This window comes from Scaptodrosophila lebanonensis, unplaced genomic scaffold, assembly GCF_003285725.1.
Source record: "Scaptodrosophila lebanonensis strain 11010-0011.00,11010-0021.00 unplaced genomic scaffold, SlebRS2 tig00000043-arrow-pilon, whole genome shotgun sequence".
NCBI classification, from domain to species: Eukaryota; Metazoa; Arthropoda; class Insecta; order Diptera; family Drosophilidae; genus Scaptodrosophila; species Scaptodrosophila lebanonensis.
Window position 1 is genome coordinate 1,337,736 of NW_022060545.1, and position 26,092 is coordinate 1,363,827.

A 26,092-nucleotide genomic window follows, 5' to 3' on the forward strand; every position below is an offset into this window, starting at 1 on the left:
TGATTTGTTCGTTTAATCAGAAAGCAACTAAGCACTTTATTACTTCATCCTTTCGAAGTTTTAAATTTCTTTTTTCTTTGTTCCATTCATTTAATTTATATTTACCAGAGCATGAAGTACTTTCTCTTTTTTTTAACATTGCAATTAATTTTCCATGCCCTTCAGCCCATGTTACTCGCACTCTATTGCTTATCCTTGCGCAAATGACTATTGCTGTTAAGTGCTAAGTGGTGTATAGAAATAACACAAATTGAAAATTAAATTGACTTATCAAATATTTTAAATCAAAGATGCATTTTAAAGTAGCTTAAAAGAAACAAAACTAAACAAAATTACAACGTCGTGTTCGATCAAGCATTGGTATTGCATTTAAGAATGTAAATATATTGTATAAATGAAATATAAAACTTATAGTAATTTTTTGTATACAAATTGTAGCAGCTATTCAAGGAATAAACCAGCAATCTATGATTAAAATCAATTCTCCTATCTAACTAACTTTTTGAAGCTAAAGAAGCTTGCTCTGGCATTTGTTTGTCTGTGTAATTTTATGTAGCAATGGTGAATAATTATTCAGCTTTCATTAGATACTTTGCAGCTTCCATAAAAAGGACCGTTGCTATGCTTTTATCTCTGTGGCTACTACATAATCATAATCACTGCCATGATGGTCCTCCTTGGTTGCTGCCATTAACATTTTTTTCAATTGATTAAGGCCATAATTTGTACTTAAAACCGCAAAGGATAGCCTTTGCCGCATGCAACAAGGCAGCTTCCTTCAATTAAAACAATAAACAAAGTAACGGAGGCAGTCAAATGGCCAAAGATGCGTTTTCATGGGTCTTGCAGGAAAAGTGCAAGCAACGACGCGCACTTTCCTGAACTTTCTTGCCGCAAAGTTTAAAAGCAGCCAACGGTGGTCGCAGACACTCTGGACCCCACAAGTTTGTTACCAAGTTACCAGTTTCCAGTTGCCTGTTGCCACCCCTGGCAGTTTGTGGGCTTCTGAAGCCACCGTGTTGTTTTGGCTTTTATCGTGCAACATGCAAGGACATTTACGCTTGCTGGAACGTTGAAAATAAAGTCAGTTCTTCACGGAAACTTTAAAAATCTCAACCCACTAGCACAATTATGTTTTAAATTAATTGAAAGGTAAAGGGTAGCTTAGGCACAGTAAGTGTTTTTCATTTTCCTGATAAAAATGTAATTGAAACGTGTGTGCCGAAGACATAAAAAGGGACTATCAAAAGGAGATGGCTAAGTTCTTTTAAACTTTTGGCTTTTCTTATTTGGCTTTTGAATATATTGAACTAAATATAAAATTAAATATACTGAACTAAATACTTTAACTTTCTGTATATTATTTTGATTCTGTAAATATCGATTGGGACTCGAACTGAAAAAGGCAACTCTTGCACGCAAAAATGCCTATTTAATATAATTTGTTCATTCATATCGCCAATTTCGCAAAGAAAGGCAACTAAATTGCCAGCAGTTTGCCAGTCTCGTGGCAAATGTGTAATTTACTTGTATATGCTTATACATTCAACATCCTTAGACTTTTGTTGCTTGCTCAGCTGCTGGATATGCAATTTAAGCAAATTGTTTTTAATAGACACGCTAATGCGATGGGTGCGTGGGCGTATACGTAATGGCTTCAACTTTCCCAAGTGGGTATGTACGTATGTCGCCATATGGGCGGAACAGTATTAGCATCTGGAGTACAAACATTTTGCATAATTTCAATTAAAGCTATTTCCATTACATACTTATGAGCATCCACTGATACTGCAACCATATGAAGGAACATTCACACGCAGCTTCGCTTTGAGCTCTCATTACGATGCTAATGAAATTAAAATGAAAATTAAGTCAACAATATTAACACACTCAAAGCTCACCCACACACACAAACACACACACACACACACACACACATGAACGCACTTCATTGTTAAGCATACGAACAGCGAATACTGATGGGAAAGCAACAGGATAAAATTGAACTCCGGCTTTCATGCGATATTGTATGTGTGCAATGAGCTGGGAAGAATTTTGTTGAGCTGAACACGCAATCAAGGCAATGTGGCTTAAGCTGATTTAATGGTGGATAGTGGTTTAGATGCTTTTTACCGATTTAACTGCATCCAATGATTAATTCTTTTTTATGTTTGTATTACCCAAAGGGATAATCAGACATTTCTCAAAGTTCACATACTTAGTATCAGCATATCAAAGCAACTACATTTAGTGATGTTCGCTTGTCTGTATAAATGAAATTATCTCAGAAAATAACTTGGTTTGTATTACCCAAAGGGATAAGCAGACATTTCTCATTTCTGCAATTCATTCCAATTTAATTACAAATTCTAATCTTTACATCCCAACTTAACCATTTGTTAAACTTTATTATTATTAATAAATAAATACTTAAATAGGAACTAGAAAGCATACTTTGTTAGTCTTAGTTTTACATTATATTTATATTAATTCAATAAATAATACAAGATTGTTTGAAAAATGACAGTTCACAAATATATTCATTTACAAAAGTGTGCCGATATAAATAACCTGTTAAATAATATATTAAGAAATAAGCATCGTTTAAACAAAATCCTTACAAGTTAAGCAAAAATAATAATGCCTGTTCCCCTCATCTGTAGAATCCACATTAAATCATGAAATTCCACATCATTTTCAGAAGCTATATGATTACTTTCTAGCAGTAACATTTTCAACATTTCAACCATAACGTTTAATGATAAAATTTAAATGGACTATAGCCTACTTATTCAGCCTCTTCTAATCAAGTTTAAATGTTTACAAAACTAGTTCAATTCAAATTATATAAGGATAGATTTAATGGAAACAATTGCAATATTAAATTATAATATAATAGTCAAGGTACAAACAAGTCGAGGAAGACAAAGATGCTAGAGTTACGCATACGGCATGGTTCAAATTTAAGCAGCTGGTGGTAGATTTATCAACCTGTGGTTGACTGGCGAAAGGCGAAAGGAAGTTAAGCGAAGCGCGTAACAAGTCGCACAGCATCTTCAACGCACACGATGAATACGACCTTGACGGAACTACACACACACAGACACACAATGTAAACTTTGGGCCAAATATGAAAAGCTTTTTACACAAATTTGCCGTAACTTGCCATCAGCCAAGCTGGAGCATGGGCATAACAATTTTTCTAGAAATAAAGATATCAGTTGAAGTTACAAAAGAATTTAAAACATTTAAAGTGCAGATATTCTCGCAGTACTAAGTCGCTATGGTTCAAAGACAAAGCAATATTTTACGTCACATTGTCTGCCACTATATAAGGGATATTAAATAAGGACAATGAGTCAGTTGAAAATTTATTTTAAGCATTGAAATAACTCATATTGATTTTTTTATTCAATATTAAAAAGTCAAAAAACCCCCTGCAATTAACGAAAAACGTAAATGCCTTAATCTTTTTGGCTGCCTATTTAAAGCGACAAAATATTGTAAATCAATAACTTAACGCCCAGAGGTAGTGCGAGAGTTGAGGACTTCGTGTGTGTGTGTGTGTGTTTTTGTCGATTGATTCTTGGTATAATCAAAGCTAAGAATATTGTTGGTCATATGTATATATTTGTGTATTCATATGAGGGTGGTTTAAGGATGTAGCGTGCCGGTGGATTAAACAGAAAATTAGTCTATCGAAGTAAATTTCCTGACCATGGAGGAGATAGGAGGCGTGCACTTCTCGCTATGCTCGGGATTAGCTCGTCGGATGGGGTGGGGTTCTTCCTCACTCCTACCAGGTAACACACTGCCACAATAATTAAGTGCACATGACAAAGAAAGAAACTAAAGTACATGCAAACTACTAGCAGTATTCCCCGAAATAATTTAGCATATAATCGACAGATGCAACCGCGAATTAGATCGATTTGTGAGGGTATCCTGATGTTGGTGGAACCCTATTCTTTACCCACCCTACCTAGACAACACCGATGTTGGTAATTAAGGGTTGTCCCTATTATAACTTCTAATTAAGCTACTCGGTTTGTTCAGTCATTGGCCTGATGTCCAGCGATAGACCCTTAGAAATAAATTTTAAGCGTTCATGTCTATTTTTCTAATAATTCAAAAATTTCTTGGTTTATTTGTACCTTAAAGGGGGAATTAAAATTCATTGTTTCAAATTCGAATTGAATCAAATGTGTTGACCGTTGAAAATTAATAAGTAAACATAGTTCCGAAATAATTAGGAGAATATTAATAAAGAATACAATTAAATTAAATATAGAAAGAAATAGGCGGGTATAGTTTCAAATAACTGGTTTAAATTAAACGCATGTAGGTTATGTAAAGGAGTCATGATCAACTATAAAAATACATAGGTTTGACTTACCAAGCAATGCCGTCGTTGAGCTCAATGAGACCATGCTGGAATTCTTAGAAAAATTACAATTATAGTGGATCAAACTTTTACATAAACATGCGTGAGTTGAAACTTTTAAAGATTACAATTAATTACCAAAGAAAAAATTAAATTAAAGTATTTTACTTTTTGTTTTTTTTTTACGCATGGTCCATTATCATTTCATTTAACATTTCTTCCTTTTTTTCTTTTCAAATCAGTTAAGATATTAAGAACACTTTAAAGAAAAAAAAACTATTTTTAACCTGAAGTGACGTAATGTGACGCAGCACCCGAATTGCCTGATAAAAAAAAATACAAATAAATTAGCAATTCTTTTTAGTCACTTAAGAGTGATCCACGATTTTCATTATATAAAGCAAAGCGAAAAGACCTAGCACATCATTGGGAAAATTGGTCGTTTCAGAGATGGCATCGCATTTTTCCTTCGGCGATCCAGAAATACATTTCGGCGACGCTCAGAAAAAAAGTATTCAAACATTGTCCCGTTAGACAGCATCTGGCTAGGCTTAGAAATCACCACGCCTCCAATTTGATGAAACAGCTGCAGCTCCAATTGATATAAAAAACAGCCACAGCGCAGTTGCCGAAATACAGAAAACGGTCGCAGCGACGCTTGCAGCGCTGTCGCCAGTAACTAAAGCGGCGACTGCAGCCTAGTCATGACGTCACCGTCAGATAAGTGGGTTTTATATGAACCTCCACGTTTGCTTATGCGTGCGAAGATTTACCACGCATAGATATATATATGTGACATATACCCGAGATTTGGGGCGACCCTAATCAGGAATCAAAAACCCAAGGGTGAGGGTAAGGGCACTGGCACTAGGCACTGTAATTAGTTGAAATTGTAGGCTACATTCATAATAGAACGACACTAAATTACCTGGCCACTCCAGTAGAAAAACTGAATAAACACTGGTTTTGGGGAATTTATATTTACTTTAACTTTTTGTTAAATTCAATTCTTGTTAATTCTTTTTTTTTTCCACGTGCAATGTATTATAATCGGCTCTTGGACACAATCACTTGTCAGACTTAGTCTGCTTCACTCAGAAGTCGGTATAGAAGTGAACTGTACCCCATGCAAACACTTTAGCTAGCCCTATGCAATTTTCAGCCAAAGCCGATCTTGAATCAACAACAACATTAGCGCTTAGCCGAAGTCTGCAAAAAAAACGTATGTACTGATAAGCAACGGCAAAATCGTATGATGCTGCTCCGCTTATCCAAGGTGACCGCAGCATAATAGATAAAATATAAGAGTATGACAACTCAAATCATTTATGATTGCCCCTGTAGGAAATTGGACACTACAGCACAGTTGATGGAACGCTGGTTTCACCAGTGGGGCATAAACTGAAAAAAGTACAATTTTCTAGCACATTATTTCACACCCTTTTGCAGATCTTTGAGGTGAAAAACGCCTATACTTTTTCCCTCTGCGTTGGCCAATTGGTAAAAGGATGGGCTTACTTTTCGTATTACCTCTGCAGGAATGAAAACTGGTGCTAGCTTAGAGCTGAATTTCTTACTAGCATTGCTTTGACAGAAATTTCGGGCGTAAACTTTTTCGCCAACTTTGAATTGTATTTTTCTACTCCTCAAATTATACGATTTAGCATTTTTCTCATGTGCATCAGAAATAGCTGTTTGGGCTGCTTGCCGTATAATTTGCAAAGCATCGGGCGGGTTAATTCTTATATCATCTGTAAGCAATTGCAGTCGCCTGAGTAGGTCGTAGTCTTTGCCATTCATAACCATGTTTTGGCCAAAGACCGTAAAATACGGTGAGTATCCAGTACTTCGGTGGACACTTCCTCTTAAAGCCGCACTTATTCCTGATAGTTTGGCATCCCAGTTGGTGTGGTCTTTGCCAATATAGGCACGAATAGCAGCTAAGAGTGTTCGATTTAGTCTCTCACTAGCATTTGCTTGAGGCGAATAAATGGCCGTGCAGATTTGAGAGACTCCAAATCGCGTTAAGAATGCTTTGAATGCACCGGAAACAAATTGGGAACCATTATCGGTTAGTATGGTTTCAGGGACTCCGAAGGTTGGAAAAAGTGTATTTTCAAGATATTCACAAATTCTATGCGAAGTAAATTTTTTTAAAGGACAAAAAAAATGAAACTTTGTGCAATGATCTACGATTATCAAAAGCCCTATATTTCCCATTTTCGATCTAGGGTATGGACCTAAAAGATCCATGTAAAGTTTTTGGAACGGCCTATCAGAAACCATCGGCTTTCCTAGAGGAGGTCTTAAAACTTTATTAGGGTTTTTTGTCTGATGACATACTTCGCAGTTGGAAATATACTCTTTTATTTGACTCGCCATTTTCGGCCAAAACACATATCTTCGCAACTTTTCAATTGTTTTTGCCATGCCACAATGGGCTGCATTTGGAGGATTGTGTGCCCTTGAAATTACATCAGCAGTGAGTTCATTAGGAATCCACAACTTCCAAGAATATTGGCCAGGGATCTCTGTGGTGGACTGTGTTCTTTTATAAACAAAATTATCAACGACCTTTAAATCGGGTAATTTTGCTGGAGCGTTTTGAACTTGTTCTATCAAATTTGTGTATGCAACAGATTTAAACGTAGGTGACCTAACATTGACTATAGGGCCTTGTTCATCTAACTCCACTTCGGCCAATTCCTCCTGCCTGGAAAGTGTGTCAGCGACTACATTTTCAGATCCCTTTCTATGGCTAATCTTGTAATTAAAACCTTGCAATTTGATTGCCCATCGTGCCAATCGACCAGTTAAATCTTTCTGCGCACTTAACCATTTTAATGAGGCATGGTCAGTGACCACTTCAAAGTCTTGTCCCTCAATATATGGCCGGAATTTCTTAATTCCTTTCAATACTGCAAGACACTCCAATTCAGTAACAGTATATTTGCTCTGCGCCTTCGAAAGCTTCCCCGACATAAAAGCAATTGGTAATTCATCACCTGTTTCATTTTTCTGTGCTAAGACACAGCCGATGCCATGCGTACTTGCGTCGCAAATCAAAAGAAAAGGTTTTGAAAAGTCAGGAGCACATAATACTGGTGCTGAGGTCAAGCTATGTTTTAATTGTGTAAAAGCTTTATCCGCGTCGGGATTCCAAGCGAATGACTTGGGGTTTTTCAGAAGGTCAGTTAATGGGACACTTGTCGTAGAAAAGTTATCGACAAATCGGCGGTACCAACCTGCCATTCCTAAGAACCGTCTAAGTTGCTTGACTGTTTTAGGAATAGGAAAATTAGTAATAGCATGTATTTTACTAGGGTCAGTGCGGAGTTCGCCTTCGCCAATTAAAAACCCCAAATATTTTATTTCAGTCATGCAAAAGTTTGACTTTTTAACGTTGATAGTAAGGTTTGCCTTGCGCAAATGTAAAGCTACTTCTTGCAACAACAGTAGGTGTGAATCAAAGTCATCAGACAACACTAGTAAATCGTCTAAGTATACGAATACTCTAGTGCGCAATTGGGCCGGTATTACCTGGTCCATGAGCCGGCAAAGTGTTTGTGCGGCATTGGTAAGACCGAACGGCATAACCTTGTATTGGTATAAGGGCCGATTTGGCACCGTGAAGGCCGTATATTGCCGTGAAGACTCATCTAGCGGAATTTGCCAGTAGGCGTGCTTCATGTCCAAGCCAGTAATATATCTTGCCGGTGGCAGTCGACTGAGGATGCCGTCTATATGTGGCAACGGATATGCATCTTTGCGGGTATGCTTATTAATTTCCCTGGAGTCTAAGCAAAGTCGATTTTTAGATCCTTTTTGTACCAAGACGCAATTACTGCTCCAAGGACTGTTCGAAGGTTCTATTACTCCTAGGGATATCATTTTCTCAACCTCGTCAAACATTAGTTTTTCCTTGGCCGGTGAGATAGGCCAGTGTCTTTGTTTGACTGGAATTTTTGTTTCCATAACAATCGAATGCTGTATTAGGCTAGTTCTCCCTAAGCCTTCTCGCTCGAATGACGGAAATGCATTTATGACCGTCTCTAGTCTAGCTTTTTGCTCCCTACTTAAAACATGCATTTTCGGCTTGTCTTCGTCGGACGCGTCTTTGCCAGTATCTAGTTCACAAATGGTAGGATTATCGTCTAAAAGACTCGTTAACAGACCAAATCTTTGAAAGAAATCCATGCCTAGATAAATCTCTTGCTTCAAAGCTGGTATTATAAAAAACTGCATTTCGTCTTTTTGGGTACGGAATTGAATTGGCATGGTTAATCTTGCTTTTACTACACAAGACTCATGGCTTGCGGTTCTTATTTTCCCTGAACACCTTTTTGCCTTGGGGTGCTGTTGAAAATATTCCGCTGCTTTACCACCAATACAGCTGACGGTTGCGCCAGAGTCTAGCAGTGCTTTATACGTTTGTCCTTCTATTGTCAAGTCCGTGTACAGTCTATTGTCTGAACTCATAAAAATTGCCGAGATCAGTTTCTTTCTGACTGTTTTTATATCTTTCCAATATCTCCTTAATCTAGTTGTAGACCGCTTGGGTCTAGAAATATTACTAAAATAACTAACATTGCTATCTATATAATTATCATTACTTGTAATTGTATGTTCAATCCTATTCAAATTTTCCTGTATATTCTGTTCGGCCAAGCTATCTTCAATGTCTTGGTCCTTATCTTTATCCAACATAATTTCTGTTTTATTAGTATCTAACTGGTTTTCGGATGTGTCACACTGGTAGACCTGTCTGGCACACCCTTCTTGCCGTTTTCCGGGTTGCACTTTTCGCATTGAGGCTTGTACGTATTTTTGGCTCCACAGCCATAACAAAAGATACGTCTCTCCCCCATGCAATCATCGAAACGGTGACCGGCTTTGTCATGTTCCAACACACAAGGCGTTTACGAACTATTTCTGAAATGTTTTCCTCTTCAGCATCTGTGAAATCTTCTTGAACCTCGGAAACGTTTGGCTTAAAGTGCTTTGGTCGGAGTACAGGAAGGCTAGTGTCTTTCAGAAAGTTCTCATGCTTTCTGACTTCTAATCTCAATTCATTTCTATTGGCAATCTTAAGATGTAGAAGTTCATACCGAAGCGAATTCTTAGAATTACGAATTAAAATATCGACTAACTTTTGTTCACTTATCTCCTGGGAAATTCGATTAACTAACTCTTCTAAAGCCATCTGATAATCATCAAAGGACTCTGTCTCCTTTTGACGCCGTCTTCGGATGAGCTCCCATAAATCAAAGTCATCCTTGGCATCGTCGAACCTTTGCCTAAAGGCGGCGGAAAACGCCTGCCAAGAGAACTCACTATGTTTCCTGTGGAAACTCCAAAACCAATCGCTTGCTTTCGCTGCGAAAAGCAAATGCAAATTGTCGCAAAGCAAGTTGTAATCATTATTTAGAGTCTGGGCAGTCAAAGAGCGCAGTCGATATAGAAATTCATCGACGGGCATCGCATCTTTTGAGCCATCGAATTTGAGTCGCCAACTAGCCAAGATATTGGCAGCTTTTTCAGGCACGATATTTCGATTCCCACTACCCGAATGGCCTATATTAGAATTTTCTTCGGCTTGAGATCTACTTCTAGCACCTCTTCCTGAGCTGTGCTGATCTCGCTCACTCAGTTGCGGACTGTGACTAACATTTGCCGAAGATGGATTGTTGTTAATATTCAGACTATTCATTCGAACCTGAAGTGAACTTTCAATTGATGTCTTAATTAGATTACTAATTTCCGACATCATATTTCTTTGTTGTTCCTGTATGGCCGAGTGGATATAGTTCGTCATACTTTCATTGGTCTCGCCACCTATGGAGTGATTCCCTAAGCTTCCCAAGGATATACGACTTCCTACTAAGTCACTGGGGTACCGGGTTTGTGAACGAGTTTGCATACGACTACGTGGGTACGCGCCTTGACCTCTATGCGGCCTACCTTTTCCACGTGGCTTACCACTGGCTTTGCCTATTGGATGGGTGTCAGCTTGAGTGGTTTGTCTTACAACCACTTCAGGAACCTCTATCGGTCCGACTTCGGCTTCTAACTCAACTGCTAAATTGTTTCCCTCATAACTCAGACAGTCTGAGTCAATGGCTACGTTGCATATAGGGCAACCTTTATTAGTTTTTATGTACTGTACCATACAAGTACTATGAAAGTGGTGTTGGCACGGTGTTGTAGCAACCAACTGATTCTGACCCAAGGCATCATTACAAATAGCACACTGCTGAGGCGAGAAACCAGAGGCAGTGTTGCCTTCAGGACTACGTGTCACGGGCATCTTTCAATTACACTAAAAAGTTCTTTATGTAGTTTTAATCAAAAGAAAACAATAATAATAAAAATCTGTGACCCAATATCGTGTAATTTTAGGTCTATCGCCTTTCAAAAATGCCAAATACTAAACAAACAAAACAAACCAATCTTATTCCTAAATCTGTCAATTGCATGTGATACTGTAAAACTACTCTTTGCTATTTCCAAGTCACTAAAGAAAGAATATTTTTGCTGGTCAGACTTCCGAAGCTTCTTCAGAGATCTGCTATTCCCAGCCTAAAGTTCTCTTTCGAGTAACTCGGTTGGGGAGTCGAATAAACAATAAGAGCCATTTGAACATTCGGTTAAGTACTGGTCGACCAATCTGGTATTTACCGAATTGCAATCGCAGTTTCCAGGTACTATGACACGAGTTCTTTCAGCATAAAATATTTAAAGACCAGATTCGATATGGTTGCTCGATCCGTATTCAACGAATCGTAACAAAATTCCTAATACCGAGGTTCCGCGCCATATTTATACCTATCCTTCATCCGATCTCTATATGAATATTAGGAAAAAAAATGAAAATTATTTTGGATGGATTTTTCGAGCCTTTTGCCGCGAAGCTAACCAATTCATAAACAGCTGTTCGCTAATACCTTCTCTAGTAATTCTTTCCCTATAGACCGAGTCAGAAATCTAGGTCGAATTCTGTACTTATTGAATTAGATAAAGCCGAATTAGGTTTGGCCTCACGTTTGGGCGCCAATTGTGTAGCGTGCCGGTGGATTAAACAGAAAATTAGTCTATCGAAGTAAATTTCCTGACCATGGAGGAGATAGGAGGCGTGCACTTCTCGCTATGCTCGGGATTAGCTCGTCGGATGGGGTGGGGTTCTTCCTCACTCCTACCAGGTAACACACTGCCACAATAATTAAGTGCACATGACAAAGAAAGAAACTAAAGTACATGCAAACTACTAGCAGTATTCCCCGAAATAATTTAGCATATAATCGACAGATGCAACCGCGAATTAGATCGATTTGTGAGGGTATCCTGATGTTGGTGGAACCCTATTCTTTACCCACCCTACCTAGACAACACCGATGTTGGTAATTAAGGGTTGTCCCTATTATAACTTCTAATTAAGCTACTCGGTTTGTTCAGTCATTGGCCTGATGTCCAGCGATAGACCCTTAGAAATAAATTTTAAGCGTTCATGTCTATTTTTCTAATAATTCAAAAATTTCTTGGTTTATTTGTACCTTAAAGGGGGAATTAAAATTCATTGTTTCAAATTCGAATTGAATCAAATGTGTTGACCGTTGAAAATTAATAAGTAAACATAGTTCCGAAATAATTAGGAGAATATTAATAAAGAATACAATTAAATTAAATATAGAAAGAAATAGGCGGGTATAGTTTCAAATAACTGGTTTAAATTAAACGCATGTAGGTTATGTAAAGGAGTCATGATCAACTATAAAAATACATAGGTTTGACTTACCAAGCAATGCCGTCGTTGAGCTCAATGAGACCATGCTGGAATTCTTAGAAAAATTACAATTATAGTGGATCAAACTTTTACATAAACATGCGTGAGTTGAAACTTTTAAAGATTACAATTAATTACCAAAGAAAAAATTAAATTAAAGTATTTTACTTTTTGTTTTTTTTTTACGCATGGTCCATTATCATTTCATTTAACATTTCTTCCTTTTTTTCTTTTCAAATCAGTTAAGATATTAAGAACACTTTAAAGAAAAAAAAACTATTTTTAACCTGAAGTGACGTAATGTGACGCAGCACCCGAATTGCCTGATAAAAAAAAATACAAATAAATTAGCAATTCTTTTTAGTCACTTAAGAGTGATCCACGATTTTCATTATATAAAGCAAAGCGAAAAGACCTAGCACATCATTGGGAAAATTGGTCGTTTCAGAGATGGCATCGCATTTTTCCTTCGGCGATCCAGAAATACATTTCGGCGACGCTCAGAAAAAAAGTATTCAAACATTGTCCCGTTAGACAGCATCTGGCTAGGCTTAGAAATCACCACGCCTCCAATTTGATGAAACAGCTGCAGCTCCAATTGATATAAAAAACAGCCACAGCGCAGTTGCCGAAATACAGAAAACGGTCGCAGCGACGCTTGCAGCGCTGTCGCCAGTAACTAAAGCGGCGACTGCAGCCTAGTCATGACGTCACCGTCAGATAAGTGGGTTTTATATGAACCTCCACGTTTGCTTATGCGTGCGAAGATTTACCACGCATAGATATATATATGTGACATATACCCGAGATTTGGGGCGACCCTAATCAGGAATCAAAAACCCAAGGGTGAGGGTAAGGGCACTGGCACTAGGCACTGTAATTAGTTGAAATTGTAGGCTACATTCATAATAGAACGACACTAAATTACCTGGCCACTCCAGTAGAAAAACTGAATAAACACTGGTTTTGGGGAATTTATATTTACTTTAACTTTTTGTTAAATTCAATTCTTGTTAATTCTTTTTTTTTTCCACGTGCAATGTATTATAATCGGCTCTTGGACACAATCACTTGTCAGACTTAGTCTGCTTCACTCAGAAGTCGGTATAGAAGTGAACTGTACCCCATGCAAACACTTTAGCTAGCCCTATGCAATTTTCAGCCAAAGCCGATCTTGAATCAACAACAACATTAGCGCTTAGCCGAAGTCTGCAAAAAAAACGTATGTACTGATAAGCAACGGCAAAATCGTATGATGCTGCTCCGCTTATCCAAGGTGACCGCAGCATAATAGATAAAATATAAGAGTATGACAACTCAAATCATTTATGATTGCCCCTGTAGGAAATTGGACACTACAAGGAGTAAGCTAACAAGCTAAATTTCATAAATAAAAGATTCAATAATGAAAGGTTAATATTGATATGAGTAGCTAATATTTAATACTAATCATTTGGAAAAAGCAGATATGTGGAACAATGTATCTAATAAATGCATATCTTCGGCTCATACAAATGGTTTCATATTAAATGTTCAATTCAAAAATGGTAAAGCAATCGTACCAACATGAAGTATCCATTTTCTCAACTTAAGAACAGCATTGTGATAAACAAATAAATAAATTGTATTGATTGCATTAAAAAGTGAAAATCTTTTGAACGTTCAATTGTCAGCTTTTAGGAAAAAGGTATGCAAAAACTCTACCATTAAATATATTGCAAATAAATCTCTTAACATGCTGAACATAAATAAATTTACTTTCACATTTAAAGACATTACTCTACCCACAATTATTCTTTTTGAAATTTTGATTCCCTTTTATTGCTTGAGTCTCCTGAGTCGCATGAATCCACCCTCGCAGCCAACTTATCCAAACATGTGCGGGCATGTATCTAGTCATCGCACAACCCCAACTGGCAACAGGTTACTGTTGGCATGACTTTAATTTTCTTCGATATGCTGTCAATATGAGCCGACATTTTGTGTTCTGGTTTTTCCGCTCAACTTTTCGTTTCGACACTCGCTTTTTCGAGTAATTCGTGCGCGTCCTTACAGGCATTTAACTCAACTCTGAGCCTGTGCCTGTGTGGGTGCACCCTTCTCGGGTTTTCGTCGACTCCTCCTGGGGCGTTTGCTCTTCTAATAAAATTATTTGCAGCTTATTTAATTTTATTTGTGTGTGCTTCGCAGAATTCTTCAACCTGACGTGTTGTTGTTCGGTATGAGTGAAATACTTTATCCAAATATTTCATTTCCCGTTAACAATGTACATATGCATATTTTCTGTCCATAAACAGCAAATGTCGCACAAAGTATTAGCGTTCTTTGTCTTTCTTGCCTTGGGCTGCTCATTAAAATTGTTTTGTCATTCTTCTTTCCATCCAAGCCAAGCACGTCTCTCAGTTCATATAAAAAGCTTTTAAGGAAGTATAACTTAATAAATAAACAATGAGTTCAACATTAAATAAGCAACAGCAGCTTATAAAGCCCAAATTGATAGGAAAGAAATTTAATTACACCTGGGAATTGATTGTTATTGTCGTGTAATATCAACATAATGCCAAAAATTATGGCGGAATGGGAAACCAGAATGCAGCTTTAAATGTTTGAGTAAGCAGTGGTTTTTTCAACTTTAAGATGTTTCAAGAAGTTAGACAATGTTTAATCAAATTTATCACATTACAAAACATTCAATTTAAGTTTTCTTTATTCAAATTCATCGAATTTAGTTGCACGAAAGTGAAGATAACTTTGAATTCGATGTTCTGAGAGCTACATAACTGCAAAAAGGGGCTTAAATATTCCTTTGAACCCGTCCTTAAAATTCGAATGAAACTTAGCAAAAACGCTGTTTATATTTCCGTACATTTTTTAAATAAAAGAGACTGTTGTTTAGTTAATGATTAAAAGAATTTGCAGAAAATAAATTTAAGTAAAGGGCCAAAGAAGCAACAATTTCAAAATATAAATTAGGATAGTTAAAAATGCTTAACAACAGATTTAATAACATATTTTATAATTTAATTCACTTAGATTTGAAGGATATACATATGTCTGAAATTGGCTTAGGTATTCATATTGAATCTTTGACTTAATAGTACTTTTTTCTTTACCTCTTATTACATCTAATTTTCGTTATTTAGGGCGTTTCCTTAAATCAAGCGACTAACTAAAAAGTGAAAAGTTTTAATTGGCCAAATAGCCAAATATATGAGTCTTTGTGAAATTTTTAATTGCTTTCAATTATGTCTTCATCTATTACTTTAAAGGTAACATTTTGAAACAACATTTACCTATAATGAGGAAAAAAGTTCTTGCAAGGCAAACAGAATGTTGCCGTGTTGGCATGATGGCAGCATGATGGTTGGCATTACATTTTAGAATTTTTGCAATTAATTAGGGCTAGGTTTGAACTTTCACAAATGCTCCTTTACGTTTTGAACTCGAATACATTAGCAAAGTTCAACTTTTTGCCCGCCAGCTCCGCCTTGATTTATTTATGTTCTTCTACCCGTAATTCTGTGGCTTTTATCAGAGTGAAGCCTATGTTCAATGTATGTACATAATTTACATGCTTCAATTGCATTGTTTCGGGGCAAATTGAATAAATCAAAAGTTGGATTGGGTTTGGGCCCCAAGACATGAAATAAAGTTCGAAACTCATGACTCAAAGTCAGCATAATACGGCCCACAAGCTCTGTAAACGTATAGTATTTGGCCAATTGCTAGCTAACAAATGCTCGTTCAGCAGTCAAATCAAAGTTCGAGAAGTTCGACAACAACTTGTGCTAGCTTGTGACATTTCAAGTTAGGGATAATCATGAAAACTAACAATATTATTAACGCTCTTATTAGCCACCACCACGACCACCGGTGACGTTGTGACGTCCAAGTGAAGCAAATTTAATTAAAACAGCCGTCGAGGATAAGGCCATGAGGCAGGCAGACAGGTTAAGGAGTGAGCCACAAATGCGCAGCGGAAGGCAAATGGGCGCGGGCTGATGTTATCGTGACAAAACCAAATTAAGTAGCGCACGGGTTACATCAACCGACGGCAACAACAACAACAACAACGCCAGCAGTTCGGGACAGCAGCGGGAACAGAGCCAGCGAGTAATTCAATTTAAAGGCCCTAACCAGACGCTGTTAACCAATGCCAATCTACGCCATCATAAAAAAGCGCCGCAGGCCAACAAACGACAGCCAAGACAACAGCCCGAGCAAGCCGACTAACCAACTAGCCGACTCTAACACTGACTCCATACCCTCTCCTCCTCCCTCGCCTCCTCTGCCACTGGCTGTGTCACCCGCCTCTAAGTCTGACGAATGGAAAACTTTCCAGAGCAGTCGACCACGACCTCATTTAACAGGAACGCGCGCGCAAACAGGAGAAAAGAAAAAAAAATTAAATAAAAGTCTACCCATTGCGTTTGTTATTATGAACCTAATTTGGTGTGAGGCAAGAGATTTTCCTTTTTGCCACGTCATTATCCCTCGAACTATTTGTTGCGCATTAGACGCAGACACTTGCGACAATTGAACGGATATGGCAGTTAGACTCAGTAACTGCTCGTAAACTTACCCGTCGTGCCATTCTCGTGACCATTCAAATCTCCCAGCGATCCAAAAGATGGCGTCGTGTTCGTCGTTGTGGTTGTGGTGCGCGCTGCATTTCCGGTTGCTGTTACAATAAGCGCACCTGACGAGTTCGTGCCGTTTTCCGTTTTCACTATTTCCGCATTATGTCCTACCATTGCGAAAATTCACAGCCGCCCCTTTCACACCCAGATTGGCCGTCCAAGGCTAGTCTAGGGTGTGTTTAACTTGTTGCTTTAGCCGCTGAAATTATAAGAAATGGTAGGCAACACATTAGGCAACATTAATTCAATTTGTTATCAAGTGAACTTAAGCTTCTAATCTGTCTCTGATGGCAGTTGAATTAAATCTAAAATATTTGCGCAGAATAATTTTATTGAAATCAATGCACAGTTTTCTTATGACACGAATCAAAGACCCGTCCAAGAAGGGAACTCTTTCTGGGCGGGCGATGATGTCATACTATTACAACAACAATTGAATCGATTTTCTTTATTAGTTATTTTGATTTCCTATTTTGTTTACCCAGAAATATGTGAAGCCTTTTTACATTAGGACTTATGTCATATGCAGCTATTCATTATTGATATTCATTCAACAGTTTTTCGTTTATACATTAATTTTGTTTGTACACTTTTCTACATATTTCTTATATACAAGTATTTTGTTGTCGCTCATAGCTATCTATGAAAACTAGTTTTATTTCAGAAATGAATGAGAGCTATTTCCTTATAGTTAGGTTTATTACAATTATTATTATTGTTGGAGACTAGAAAAAGCTTCATTCATACTACTATTGGAGAGAATAAGGCCTTAAAGCTATGTCTATATATAATTTACAATTTACAACTGCAGTATCCGGTAAATAAGTCAAGAACTAATGATAATTTGGTTACAATTATTAGAATCTATTGCCACATTTATATGCATTCTAAAAAGCAAACTTGACGAATCGAAATTGTTACATAATCTGTTTATTTAACCATTTTTATGCGATGTTATTATGTTAATTAATTACCTTTTCTTTCCTCTTCCTTTCCTTTTTCTCTGCCCCTTTTTAAGAGAATCAGCCCCTAATTTGTGTTAGAGAGTTAAAATCGTATATAAAATGTTGTAGGAGTGTGTTTTATTGAGTCTTTTTTGAAATATATTTTTAAATATTTCAAAGCAGCCTTATTCTACCATGAAGCCAAAATCGTTCAAGCGTTGAATAAATTACAACTTTTTTATCCATGCACACTCAGAGTGATTGTGAGTTTATTGTTAACTAGAGTATATCAACAGATTTCAGTTCAATAGTTAAACTACTTCTAGGATAAGCTTACAAAAGTTGTTCGCCAACAGTTAAACTTTTGCTTGGATAATTCGCAACAGCTTCAACTTTATTAATGCATAATAAAACATTTTTTCTTTGGCACGAAACTTTTCTCAATAAAGACCATAGTTTTTTAATTTGGAGCTTCAACGAAGGAACAATAACGAAAAACGGAAAACGAAAAACAAGAGCTGTGTGCAACTAAAGTGCATGCTTAACTTCTATGTTTTATTCGCTTTAAAATATTTAAGAAGCAACAGTAACGGGACACAACAAGTTGAGGTTTTTCTTTTGCAGTGCCATTTGTTTTACTGAGTATTTTGTCAGCTCATCGTAAGTTTCCTTTCCCCTGCCCCGCGCTGTCATTCCTTTTCTCCCACTCCCTTAGTACTTAGTCGCTTTTTCTGCATTCACCAACTGTGGCCAACACTTGCAAGTCTTGGCAACAATTAGAAAAGTTTCGCTTAACACTCACGAGCACACGTAGTGAGGCTTAAGCAATAACTTATGTATGAACCTGTGAAGAAATACACACTGAAGCTGTGTCGGTTTTGCTTCGTCTCGTGGTGAAAATACTTGTAAGAGAGAAAGCAAGAATCGAGTACGTCCGCTACTGTAATACCTGGCACCTAAATAAAAATGTAAAAAATAAAAATTGCAACAAAATAATAAAGGACTAGGACCAATGTGGCCTCATTCAGAAGGACGGGATTGTCTAATTCAATTTGTCTCAGCGTGCCGATTTTAAATATTTATTTATAATATATCTTCTGAAAGTTGATTTTTTGAACTCATTTAACACCTAGATAATTTAATGTATATTTTAGTGTCTACTGAAAGATTGTGTGTAGCCGTGTGTAGATAATACTAACAAGCAATTAAGATTTTAGATAAGCTGCCTAAGTCTAATACTTTTAAGGCATTAGAAAAGAAAGCAATCAGAGTAAAGATACTCGTACAGTTTATTTGTTGTTCTGTCTTCTCTCAAAAAAGTGATTAAGGAACGCAACATTCCTAAGAAACTGCTTGCTTTTGGGATGTGTTTGTTTATTTAAGGGATGCATGTCCACATAGCCACATAGCTAAGTATTTTCCAGGCCCTGTGCGCATACATGGATGCCATGAATGGAAGTAAATACAAATGTAGAGGAATCTTTTTATAAATAGATGTAGCTGTGTATATGTCAGTGCATGCATGTCAACCGTCTTGCTTAAGGTCTTGCATATCCTTCGGGCATGCGGCATACAAATACAAATAAAAACACCCATGCAAACGTCACTGGCTTTTGTCATTCTACCTACAAATACGTGCAGGCTAAGCTGTCTTTGTTGTCTCTGAAAGTTTATGCAATTCCTTTTTCATCTTTATTTCTATGGCTTGCCACTTTAGTTGTATCTTTTAGTTAAACTTTTGCAACTTGTCGTTGGCGCTTTGAAGTTAAATTGTGTCAGTTTATTTGGAGTGCCGCACACAGCAGCGATTCGCTGCTTCTCAACTCTGTCAAACATATTTCAAATACTATCGCAGCGATATTTAAGCGAAACTATTTGCAAATTTAAATATTGGTATTCTAAATGAAAGATTTATAGTATTTAAAGTTGATTTGAGACTATTTCGTTTAAAGGTAAAAAATATCGAAAATGGTCGTATTTGATTTTCAAATAAACGTGCAACGTACTTATAATGATATTTAAAATAATTGTAGTTTGTTTTAATTAATTTCTGAAACATTAATTTCAAGAACATCATCCCCATCTACTTTTTAGAGTTAACGATCAAACATAAAGTTATAATTCATCGCCGTTCTGTGTCCCCTTTAATGCTTTTAGTTAAATCAATATCTTTTCATAAATAAATAAATAAACTACTAGTATATGTATATATAAAAAAATACATATATTTTCTGTTGGCCACAACATCAAAGAAACGCCCGCACGATTGCGTGCAACATGGCGTATGTGCAATATCAGACGCAGCAATTACTTTGAATTCAATTCAAATGCCAATGCGCCTCATTATTTGTACTATTGAAAGCAAAAAAAAAATACGCAAACTATTGCAGAGTAAATTAAACTAGAACTAAAAAATCCACAACTAACTAATAGACGCGGTCAGCCCATAAACAAAACCTAGACACAACTAACGAATAGGAATTTAAGGTTTCGAAATATTTGCAACAATTTATATTTATTTGAAAACAAAAGACTAAACTTAGTTGTTTTAACTTAATATTGTCAATTTTGTTAAGCGTTTAATACGTTCTTTGCCATATTCTAAAACACAACAGATTCAGTGCTCTTTGTGTTTTGGCCGCCGGTCCGCTTTGCACTTCAACGCCAGCCACTTGTAGATTTTCGCATTTTCGAGCAACGGACAAGCAAACGGCTACCCCGGACAAACACAATTACATACAAAGGCAGGAAAAAACCCCCATAAAAAAAAAACACAAAACTACTCATAAATAAATATTATGCAGGTATTGTTGTGCTCCCTCAGTTTTGTTTTGTTTTGTTTTTTTTTGCGGCTGGCTCGTATTATTCGCTGGTTTATTTTTCGGTTTTTGTTTACACTGAACAATCGCCGAGAGCGGAGCCGTTTTTAACGTACTTTTGTTGGAAAATGTGGTCAAAAGATAAATAAAGCAAAACAAAAACAGGCTAAGCACATGGCCAAAGCAAAACAATGGCGCCAAAATGATATCAGACTCTAGATTAAATTGCATTATGGCTAAGAGCAGGATAAACATAATGAGAATGTTATCTTTTCGACATCTTATGCCGGCGGAGGACTACTTTAATTTTAAGTGAATATTTTAAGCATTTGGGAGTAAAAAGTTTAACTACCGATCTGAAAAAATTACTAGCTTTCCAAAGCAGCAATTACTTAAAAAAAAATAAGAATCCAGTCATAATTTTAAAGACTTACAAAGTTTTAAAGATTGACAAAAAAGGTCGACATTTGTGTTATTATAATTTTAATAATCTGTTGAGGCAATAAATAAATCCCAAATTGTTGGTTAGCACAAAAAATCCCTTAGGTAATCCAATTGTAAAATGCAATATTAGTTTAACACAGCCACTCAAATCGGTTTCAAGTAGCTACAATTATAAACATTGGCAGAATTTCAGTTTTGAAGTACGAGTACGTAGCGTATGAGTAATCTTTATTTGTTTGCAAAAGCACAGACTCAGCGCTTCGCTACAATTTATCTGTATTAGATTTTTACATTTTCCTTCCTTTAGAAACGCTCAGAGCAGTTATCATTAATTTGCATTTAAGTTATTATTATAATTATCATGGGACAGGCGCAAAAGGGAAATATGAAAATGGGGGAACAAAAACAAAGCGGGAAGCAGAACGCTGTTGAATTATTGTCATACATTTGTCTCGAGACGCTTTGTTACACTCACTTACTGCAAGTTGAAAAGCTGCACAGACATATAGTACGTCTAAAACCCCACACCCCTAGCCACAACCCCTATATTATGACGCCATCAGCATGCCAACTTAGCAGTAAATTGCTTGTGTGAATACTTGTATTTTCAATTTGGCAAACATTGCCTGAAATTTATGTTTGCTTGCCACTGGCGTTTATCACTCACATGCACACAATGCACAGTGGCTTCCACTTATTGATAATAATTGAAAAAGTGTGTTTGAAATACATATTATTGCCGCTGCTACACAATAAGCTAATAGTGCCTCTTGCCTCGGTATTTCCTTGGCATTAAAGTTCTTCCCAATACGATAATGAATGTACACAAGTAAACATTTGTATTTAACTGAACGACACATATTATAAGATAAGACAATTTTCATATCTTTAAGGAAACAATGAGTAGCACGGTCGCTGAATAAGCTCAACTGTTCAGTTTCATTAAATAAAAAAAAGCAATTAAAAGAATTCAACACCAATTATCAAATATTTTATATTAATGATAACTCAAATGCATAAACTGCCCATTAATAAATTCCTTTCTGGTGTATGTAGGTACGAAAAAATGTTCAATTTTCTTCCAAGCAATTCAAAAAAAATGTTCGATTTTCTTAAAATTTTCAGTCACAAATGTTTTGTTTCTTCTATTAAAAAAAAAAATGAGAAGAAAATTGTATTTATTGTTCTTTACGAGTTTTAACAAACGAATAGTTTGGTATATTATAATGCTGGAGAGCAATTATATTATATAATTTTCCTGAAATATTTGGCATTTTAGTAATCAAATAAATTTAACAAAAAATCAGTGTAAATAGCACTCTTAATGCCGTTATACTTTTAAGTACATATTAAAAGTCGGCTGTACAACATTTGGAAATGTAAAAACAATTATATCTTTAACGAAACTTCCCCATAACATAAATCCACATTTTCTAGACCCTTTTCCTAATATTATACTATTAAGACAATTGAGCCCTGCTTAAGTATGTACATCTATTTAATTAAATTTATAAAATTAATTTTATTGCTTGTGGATGCAATAACTTTATAAATTTATTTACAGAGCCAAAGCTAGAAGATGCATATTGAAATCTTTATTATTTGTTAAAATCATTGAACGTTTTTGTGAATACAAAGTAAAGCAATAAACACTTTTTCTGCACTCCTCAGCCAATGTACACTGTGTGCCAAACACATTCTTAGCCCCACACCCCACCCCTTGCTCCGACTCGTTTTTTCAATAAATATTTGATAAAATAATATTTACTTAAAGAACCTTGCATTCTTTCAGCGCAGCTCGACGCTTCTAAGTGTTTGTTGTTTGAAATTGATTAAAGCAACGACCAGACTAACAAAGTTCCCTGAATCTTATGAATATATAGTACATGTACACTTACTTGTATATATCTATAATGCTTGCACATTCCCCAAAAACAACTGTGTATGTGTGTGTATTTCAGTGTTTGATCGTTTATGATTGATGATTACGAACGCTTTTTATTGCCGTTGTTAGTACATTCTGCTACCGGCGGGATTTGCGAAATGTGCCAAGTTATTGTTTAACTCAACGCCTTGGCTAATACCCGATCAAACACTTGAAATTATAGAGAGCCTGATATATTGTACATATATAGTTCGGTAATGCATTAGACTCTTAAATGCCTAATTGAAAATTTTCTTGTTTTGATTAAATGTCATCTCTATATTTTTAACTTAATTGATTCCATTTTAGACATTATAAAAGTGTCTGCTGAATGACAAATATATTGGCTGAATTACAGAGCAACAAAAAACTGAAAACAAATAATTTATGTACAAGGGTGTGGTCGAAATCAGTCACGCGAACTTAATTGAAGTAATCAAACGCTGGAATTAATATTGCAGAACTTAAAGTCGGTTGATAGTGTCATATATACGGGTATGATGAGGGCGTTAATTTATAAAAAATTGCGCACTATAATTTAAAAACAATCTTATTTAAAAAAAAGCTTTCATCAGCAACTAAATGGCATTAACTAGAGTGGATATGGATTATTTCTTTCATTCATTTATTATGAAAACTTAATAACAATTAAAACTATAGTTACATTTTATTGTTTAAGTATCGCAAAGCAACTAAAGCCTATTTAAAATGAAAGAGTGAAACTAAAAAAATCAAATAAAAATGAATTTCCTTTGGATTAAGCTAAAAAAGTGCGACCAAAAGCAATTTTATTTGTAATCCGACGCCACTTTTCTGTAAGTAGGATAATGCATTTAAATTCCACATGTAATTTGAAGATTGGTTTTTATTTTATATAATTAAATAAAACATATTCTGTTTCAGTACGCAGCTCAAGTGTATCTTAATTAGTATTAGACTATGTACACTAATTTATAAATTTAACAATAATAAAAAATACATATGTCCGTTGCAATTGCCCATAGAAACAGACCTTCACTTGTCTTTAGAAAATCTCATTTGAAAATAAATATTGGAATCAGTTTAAATGCCTAAAAACTCAGAACATAAATGCTTAAGAATATTAATAAATGTTTACAAATGAGTAATATTTTAAGTAAAAGTTCTTCCAACTACCTTCTTTGAATCTATTTATCTCAGTTTCGATTTAAAGCTGTTATTAATTGACAAAATATGCTTAATTGTCCATAATAAAATATATACGACAATCTCTTGTAGACCACAAGTCAAAGCTGTTCTTAGAATATACTCATAAAACAATAGTACAAGTATTTCGTTATTGATTATAGGTATCTCAATTATTTTAAATGATGTATGATGAACTATTTTTAAAACAAATAAAATTATTTGAAGTTAAGTCTTTAACTCGATCCCGGTAATTATAACATCCCCCTACTGCTATTTGTTTGGCATGATGTGAACACGTGCCTCGGTTCTCTGCTCCCACAACGTTAATGGCAAACACAAATACATGCTCCACAAACATGCTCGAAGGCACGTAGCTGAACTATTCTTACCACAACCACGCCCACCTAAGAGGCGGTTACACTAATGCGCATTTAAGTGCGGTGTAAGGGGTGTCGCTGTCTTAATGAATCAGCATTCATGTGCAGAGCGGCAAACGCCCATAAAACCACGGCCAAAGCATTCATACTACAGCCAACGACATACCCCTCTACCCTCTACCTCTCTGCCTACAATTTTGGCTTTTGTAAAACAGAAATTAGCCTCTATTCACAAGTTGTGTGCGGCCAACGTTGCGTATACGCATTTTCCCACTCCCACTGAAAATGCACCACTTGAAACGAAAACTTGCTGTCGACTGAAAATTTGTGCGATGCACTTTAATTAATTGCAATTATTAAAACGCAATTATTAATTGCATTTATTACCAAACGGGAGATGCTTAATTGTGGCTAAGCAAATTATTTATACCTTCCCATAATTGTTAATTAATTTCATTTCTCTAGCATTTTGCCACGCTTCGATGCTGACATCAAAACATGCCATAAAATATTCTATGACATATACTAGTATAGAAGACATAATCAAAATGTGGGCAAGAGAAACATTTTTTTTTTTTTTTTGGGACAACATACCACTTGGATGACCTCAGGCCAGCACGCGGACAGACATACATTGAACAGATGACAATACGCGAAAAAGCCTCTGCCACAAATTATAAGCAATTTTTCAATTAAATACTTGAGTTTTATGTGCGCGCCCAAGGCATACTTGTAGAAGTTAAGCAGATGCCCGCAAGAAGAGAGTAGCAGAGAGAGTGGACAATAAATAAATAACAAACATAATAAATGAGCAGTCAAAAGTGCAATGTCACAAAATAGAAGTATTTTTAGACTACTTGTATATACAAAATGTGAAAAACATTATATAAATAACATTATATGAACATGCCGGTTTTGTGTTTAAAATAAAATATATGTTTTCAGCTTAACTAATCCAATTCTTAAAAAACTTGAAAGGAAATTCCAAATGGATTTAATTCTGAACGATTAAGAAAAAATAAGCAATATATATAAGCATTATATAGCTAGTTTATGCTGCAAAACAATAAAGTACATTTTTCACATGTTATTTCTACTGCCTTCCTTTCTTTTCAACTGTCTTCTTCTGTACTGAGAAATCATTTTATTTCATTAACTTTTTACTTTGGTACGCGATGATTAATGTTGAAAGTTGTTGACTAGACTAGTCATTTAGCATTAAAAGTTAAAATAACCGAAAGCTTTGCTTGTTCTTCACCACTCCAAAACTTTTATTCCCTTGTCAATTTAAATTATTTCTGACTAATAAGCCAACTTGCACATCCTTTTAAATAAGAGTCACCCCTTTCGTTTTACATAAATTTGAGAACATGCGTTTAACGGGCGTTTTTCATCTAAATTTAAATAATTATATCCAGTTGTCATGCCGCAGTAATGAGACAAATTTCTTCTACTCTTTCAAAGTACCTTTTTGAGGGAACATTTCACAGCATATTTTTTATAAACTCACATACTATGTAAATTTTTAACCTTTTTTATCATTTAACTTTAATTTTTTGATAGACACTTTTCAATATTCTTGAAAAATATATATAATATTTTTAAACATTCAT

General features: G+C 35.8%; 1 protein-coding gene across 2 annotated transcripts in view; it reads right to left on the minus strand.

The window, feature by feature from the left end:
- LOC115622182 (adenylate cyclase type 2) overlaps positions 1-26,092 on the minus strand; it is a 62,564-nt gene that overhangs the window by 30,551 nt on the left and 5,921 nt on the right. For both annotated transcript variants that reach the window (XM_030516072.1, XM_030516071.1), the window contains exon 2: positions 16,747-17,003. In XM_030516072.1, coding sequence (XP_030371932.1) covers positions 16,747-16,918 — 172 coding nt within the window. In that variant the 5' untranslated portion in view covers positions 16,919-17,003. The remainder of the gene's footprint in view (positions 1-16,746; positions 17,004-26,092) is intronic.